This window comes from Gymnodraco acuticeps, unplaced genomic scaffold (genome assembly GCF_902827175.1).
Source record: "Gymnodraco acuticeps unplaced genomic scaffold, fGymAcu1.1, whole genome shotgun sequence".
Taxonomy (NCBI): domain Eukaryota; kingdom Metazoa; phylum Chordata; class Actinopteri; order Perciformes; family Bathydraconidae; genus Gymnodraco; species Gymnodraco acuticeps.
Window position 1 is genome coordinate 3,639,948 of NW_022992126.1, and position 6,790 is coordinate 3,646,737.

Below are 6,790 nucleotides of genomic sequence, written 5' to 3' on the forward strand. Positions count from 1 at the left end.
GATTTGTCTTGGTTTTATCATTTGTTGCGTTATAAGAATACAATATACCGGTATTGACCGTGACGTTTTTTTAAATGATATCAACCCACCTCTTGGATAAATGTATTTATACTTATCTCTCCATCTCCCTAAAACATGAACCACAAAAAACACATTTATTGTAATTGTATTGACCGATACCACTATTATGTCTTTCGAATTATGTATTGCAATAATCTATGTTCAATTCCCATTTCCCTTAATTAGAATTCACTGAAATTGTGATAGTCCACAGGTTGGCAGCAAGCAACAGTTATATCTTTCATGTGTGTCTTATATTTGACATTTAAATGTACTGTTTACATGTTCTTATTATGTTCCATGCTGTAGGTTGACAGAGGAGATAATGGCTGCAGCTGAGTGTCGTTCTCATGTTGGATAAGTGCTTTGTAGACCAAAGAGAAAATAAATGAAGAGTCCTGAGAATAAAAAGGTGGAGCGAGAGGCAGAAGAAGAAAGAGAGAGATATTGAGGGAGGAAGAAGTGATGCAAACTGAACCAGCAGCAGAGATCAAAGCCCCCCAAAAAAACTCCCTCCTCAGACTCTCTTTACTCTGAAAGCCTTGTCCAGCAACAGGAGTTATTTAAAGAAAGCTGCAGGATTCAAAATGTACTGATGCCTTGTGTGTTTATAGATTTGGTGGGAGAGTTTTAACATCTGCGGTCCGGGAGGCTGAATCAAAACAAGGTGAGGCGGTAGAAAATATCCTTTAATCAGTTTGTAATCTGCTTCTTAAAAAATAAAAATCTGTACTATTTTCTCCATATTCCTGCTTTACTCCTTACACCGCCCCAACAACCTCAGCGTGCATTGCAACACATGTAACTACTTCTTGACAATTAACTGTTACCTAGCAACTGGCTCTTTTTCCAGAGATGGGCAGGGGGGGGAAAGAGAGACGGCGAGATAGATTTATACAGTATTCCCACAGCATCTTAACTGGATTGGATGCAACAATGCATCGACAAAACAATACCAAAATGGAAAGTACAGCCTGAGCTTATAACGCCCACACACAGTAGCAGAGGAGAGAAGTAGAGGCGGAGGGACGGGAGGGGGATAGATGTACAGATTAGAGTTTGGTAGGGGTAGATGAAACCCATGTAGAGGAACAGACCGACAGCAAATGTGCAACAGATGCAAGTTAAAAACGTGAGAAACATGCTGCAGTCTGTGGTGGAGAAGACAAGAGGAGGAAAGAAACTGGTTGCTGCAGAAACACACTGCAAAGTTTTAATGAAGGCATAAAGTTTGATGCCTGTGCCCACAACACACACACACACACACAAGATCACCATACACAAACAAACAGTATAATTATGTTAGCAGATAATAGGCACCCCCTGCTGGGCCCGTGAGGACCGCTCCTGACTCCTGAGAGAAAAAACAAAAGATCAAGCCTCCGATAATCAGCTGTAATTCCATGTTATGGCAGCAGGAGAGCACTGACACCCTGTGGCAACAACATGGCATCCTCTGGTTCCAGCATGTTGATGAGGACACGGTGCACCGGTACATTGCATTTATAAGTGCAGTTCAAGGCAGAGATAAAGTAAGCTCAGGGGTGAGAGATGCAACTGGAACATATTGTGTAAACTCAAGGATAGACACTCACAGGCAAAAAAAAAGACATTTTTAAATGTGTATTTTAATAACTTTTTCTATTTATTCCTGTAAACTTCTCCGACATTCAACAATTACTTGCTTCATTTGCACATTTATAAATAACATTTCTGAAAAAACTTGAAATGCCCCAAAAAACGTGTCTTAATGTAAGTCATTAACTGTTTTTTATATTCAGTTTCCCTTTTAGTCAAAGCACAGTGGTGAGAGATGCTTCTGGAAAGTCTTATTCAAAGTTAGGGTTTAGGACTACAACAAGTCCTGTCAGTATGTCACTGTAGCTTAAGAGTATGATGCATTAGGCATTAGAGTTAAAAGGGTGCTGTTATCAGTTTAGTACACGTCTAGGTTTTCGGGCTCACTAAAATCAGATTTTAAATCATAAAAGAAGAGTCTCCCTCTCCCCTCCCAAACTATGAAGAATGGAATGGAATCACACTCACTTGTCCCTCCCGACACCCTTACAGACAAGATGGGGGTAAATATAAAATAACAATTCTCACTGGTTTTAAGCGTCTCGTCTCGCCAAAATGTGTACCTGAACAGGTAACAACAGGAATAAGGTGAGTTCTGTTGTTAATTTAGCCTGTTGCCGAAAATGCCTTCAATCAATCAATCATATCATCATATTGCCTTTTGCTACCTAAGCAGTTTTTGGTGACTTCCGGTAAAAACTTGACGGTAAAAACAGTATTTTAAAATATTTTCTACATTTGAATTTCCATAATCACAAAAGTTACCGTAATTGACCATGCAATCTTTTTTTTTAAAGTATTTTATATAAAATAATCTATATTATACAATATATGCAGGAGTTGTTCTCTGTGTTAGTGTGCCAATCATTATGCTACAGTTATTTATTGACAAATGCAAACCAGAAAAAAAGTATGATCTTATAAGACAAGCAGTGAATATGTTTATGTCGTATTGTATATAAAAAGATCTCAGTATATATATGCAGGAGTTCTCAGTGTGTCAGTGTGTCTATCTCTCTCTGGATCAGCTTCACTCCCCCGCTCTTCACTCTCACCCGTCTCCTGCTCACCACCCGACTCCCCCTCGGTGGGGTCCTCGGGGTGTACTGGGCCAGGCTCGCGACCTCTCCTCTCAGGATCTGAGTTGCATGCGCCCGGTCGCCTCGCGCCCTCTCCTCCCCCTCCTCCCAGTAGCCGTGGCGACGGAGGAACGGTTCCAGGGTTGCTAGGCGATTCGAGAGCTCTGTAATGCGCCTGCGCAGTAGGGAGACTTCTCTGAACAGGTCGTTGACGGACTCGGACAGAGGGCGCACCCTACAGGACGAACAGGGGAGGTGATATGATATATTATACTTAAATATCTTGATACCAGTGTGTCGTGACAGGGTGGGTGATTAAAATATCTTGGGAGGATTATCAAAGCATTACAATACATTACTAACTCTGATTATTTTCTTCAGTATCACTCATAACATTAGCCTGGCTGAAGAGGGTTTAAACTGGGTATGGAGAAACCAGAGTAGCTAGATTTTTATAGTATGTTTATCCATCTGAAAAATTCACAGTCCGACCGTTAAGGCCTTCCAAAGCCACTCCTCTAAGAAACATATACTAATGCACAGTGTGTGGATGTTATAGCTAATGGTAGGCGACGTCTTCAAAGGCAGTTTTTGGATTCAAGGGGTATGGCTTTTCATCATAGGATTAATGAGTGTGACACTTGGCACCTGATTGGACTACTGAACTCACATGGTGACTTGTTTTTAAACTTTTCCTTTTTATATTATGTAAAAAGCTCAATAAAATGTGTTTCTACGTTTGTCATTACTTTTCCCTTAGACAATGGTTAGCGTAAAGTTTATTAGGAGTTTCCAGGGGCATCTCAACATCACGCACATTTTTTCTCAACATCACACACATTTTTTCTCAAAATCATGCAGATGAGTGGCCAACACAGTAGCCGCATTCACAACAAGTACTTTGCCGTACTTAGTTCCCAGCACTTAGTTCCCCTATGGAACTAAGAGCCGATCGCGTTCACACCGGAATAAGTTCCCTGAGGGAAGATTACGCAAATGAGCCGCTGACGTCACTTCGTCTTCTTCTGCTTTGTACTGGCAGGCCGCAAACAACTTCACGGCGTACTGCCACCCGAAGTCCCCGGCCGGAAGTCCCCGGAGTTGGGGACTGGCTTCAGTAGTCTACTAAAGCCTTCCGAGTAAATCGCCAGAACGCCGACACCTCCTCATCTCCACCGCTCCCATGTTTTCTTTTGTGTTGCCATAAGTTAGTCTCTCTGCGTTTGTGCGCTGGGCGAATTATAATGCTAATAATGCTAATGCGAGGATAATAAAATGGCGGCTTGACAAAACATTTCAGAGTTTTACGGGGCGTGGTTTGCAATTCGCCCAGCCAATCAGAACTGGGGCACTTTCCCCCCCCCAGGAGTGTACCCCCTCTCAGCAGGCACTAAAAATTGCGGTAAACGTTCCCGGCACTAAGTACTCTTTTTGGTGTGAACGCAACATAAGGGGTACTAACGGAACTAACGGGAAAAGTACTCCGGTGTGAACGCGCCTGCCAGTCTCTTGAATCGCACCAAAGTGCTACTTTCTGGATCTCAGTCTTTTTTAGCCATTATAGCCTACTTAAGATGAAGGATTTTAGTCATTGAATGCCTTGATCTTTAGATATTAGATAAACCAGCTGAGCAAACATTAGCAGCTCCCTTGTGAAACTGATTTATTCAGTGTTTTTACTGTTTTAAGTCACGGGGTCCTGAATCTTCCCTGGAATATACAATGAAGTGGAAATAAACAGCAATGACAGTAATGAGGGAGAAGACTCCCATGATCCCACTCTCCTTTACAACAGCACCAACTACTTTGCTTAATTTTTTAACTAAAGTGACCCCTAGAGGCCGAAAGTGTCACATTGTGTGTGTTTGACCTGGAGTTACCTGGAGTAGTCTGGCAGCAGTGTGCTGGGCTGAGAGTGCAGAAGAGTCTTGATCTCACGGAAGATGCGTTTTCCCCATGCGTCCAAAACTCTGGTCACACTGCGCACTGAGGCCACATTCACACTGTCGGCTGGAACCAAACCATCACACCCCATCATCAGGCTTCAATTTACAGTCCAAACAGCATGGCTGAATCATGAGTATCATAGGCACATGTGCTGAGAAATCATTTAAAGATCCAAATACCCCAACATTTTCATAATTCACATCTTCAATTATTCTACAGGCCTTGTATCACTACAATGTGAGGTAATCAAACGAGGCTCATGATTTACCGCCCTCTCTGTAGTTCCAGTACCCATAATCCAGTTCGTTCTCCTCGCTGGCTGCACGGGCCCCAGTTACCAAAGCAACCACCATGAGCAGCATCAACACAGAGGGAGGGGCCATGATGAGAAACTTCCCCCTTTGATAAGAAAGAGAGAAAAACAAACCTACAGGTCGTCTGTTGAACAGATACACTTCTTGACATTTTTTTTTCTCTTCTAATACAAAACACACACAGAAATAAATAATAGAAGTGATGAAACGCAGACACACTACTTGTGCTGTACAGCCAGAAAAATATCGGCAGCTAGCAGGTGTGCACACACATTGTAACCCGTGGTGGAGAGTGACATAATAGAATAAAAGGCAGCTGCATATATGGAGAAAAAACACATTACCCCCAACAAATTGCAACAAAATACAATAATACATTAAGAAACCTTTTGCTGCAATTATTTTGGGGGCAAACCATATTTGCAAGTACTTCTACTTTTTCATTTTATGCTACTTTATACTTTTTATCTTTCATATATTTTTTTCTGACCACATTGTTGACTTTGTAGATTAAGATTTAACATATAAAATGGGAAACATATGGTCAGTTTATGAAATGGCATGCATTTGATGGCTAAAGGCATTTTTTTTCCCGCTTTCTTGCAGCTAATGAATATACATTAACATTAACAGAATATTTTAACAACACTTCATAATTTATAGTTTTTGCTGCTTACTTCTACAAACTACCTTCATAGCATATTTGACACTGTGGTATTCTTCTCTTTTAAGAAAAGGGTTTGATACTTCTCCCTCAACTTGTACAGCTAGGTGTCTTTATTTATTTAAACATTCAAAACCATCCATAAATCAATTACAGATACCCTGTGCTTTTAACGAATAACAAAGAAATCCCTCAAAAGATTGCACTTACTCTGAAGTCCTTTAATCCTGTGACAGTCAGTCCTGTGCGTCTGTTAGAGGATGAACACAGTCTGATCTGAAAAACAAAGAGAGTGTTTTTACTCCATTCAACAACTCCAGGTGTGTGAGAGGAAAAACAAGAGAGGAGGTCGACCTCCTCATGCGACCCAGAAAAGATTTTTTTTTAAAAGGAAAAGCAGGATTGCATCCATATGACAGTCTTTGAATCACACTGGACAATAATACGTTGATGACTCATTGTTGAGGTATTATAAATGTTTTCAGAGAATATGAATTTGGGGGCTGATGAAAGGCGCTGAGAAAATCAGCCAGGCTATAATCTCACTTTTCACATCTGGACAAACACATAACTGAAAATCAAGCCGATAACATGTGTCCCTTCACTATGATGAGTGTGATGTGCTGAAAAATAGTAACTTTACAAACTAACAGTTCACTTGAAAAGCATCACAAGCTGGAGAGCAAATGAGCCGATACTCACGACTTTGAAATGATGATGATGCTTCAACTCTCAGCAGGAAGTCCTTCTCCAAAGTATTTTGAATACCATATGCTTCTGTCGCCTCTCCACTCTGACAATGCTCCGGTCTTTTCTTCTTATGTCTTCCCTTGTCTTTCTCTCTCGCCTATTTTCACCTCGGCTCTTTCCCCCCTCGCCTCCCAGCTGTGATATAATAAGTAGAGTGTGGCAGGTCCAACGCACAGGTTAAAAACTCCTCATTTGTAGAGAGCTGTCTTTTCTTTAAACTGCTACACACGCACAACTCCTACACTCTGAAACTTGGACACCAGCTGCTGCCAGATGTGTGGCACTTCCTCTTCTTTCAGATAAGTCTCATAATTGACCTCGTTTTCTCTTTTCTCTTCAGCCCTCTGTGGAACAGACAGGGATATGTGTCCAAGCCGTGATCTCACTCCGCTGCAGGA

General features: G+C 41.4%; 1 protein-coding gene across 1 annotated transcript; it reads right to left on the minus strand.

Moving 5' to 3' along the window:
• Positions 1–1,669: 1,669 nt before the first annotated feature.
• Positions 1,670–6,790, minus strand: si:ch211-243a20.3 (uncharacterized protein LOC100151507 homolog). Its single transcript, XM_034203279.1, has 5 exons — positions 6,345–6,790; positions 5,853–5,918; positions 4,933–5,063; positions 4,598–4,727; positions 1,670–2,952 (listed from the first exon to the last, which is right to left on the minus strand). The coding sequence occupies exons 3-5, from the start codon at positions 5,045–5,047 to the stop codon at positions 2,631–2,633; spliced, it is 567 nt and encodes a 188-aa protein (XP_034059170.1). The 5' UTR covers positions 5,048–5,063; positions 5,853–5,918; positions 6,345–6,790; the 3' UTR covers positions 1,670–2,630.

What these genes read in the sequence shown, in the direction of transcription:
- si:ch211-243a20.3 (XM_034203279.1), bottom strand. Translation starts at nt 5,047, where the DNA reads ATGGCCCCTCCCTCTGTGTTGATGCTGCTCATGGTGGTTGCTTTGGTA. An exon ending in CTGGAACTACAGAGAGGGCG is followed by an intron (nt 4,728 to 4,932) that starts GTAAATCATGAG and finishes GTTTGGTTCCAG; the next exon opens with CCGACAGTGTGAATGTGGCC. An exon ending in CTGCTGCCAGACTACTCCAG is followed by an intron (nt 2,953 to 4,597) that starts GTAACTCCAGGT and finishes TTCGTCCTGTAG; the next exon opens with GGTGCGCCCTCTGTCCGAGT.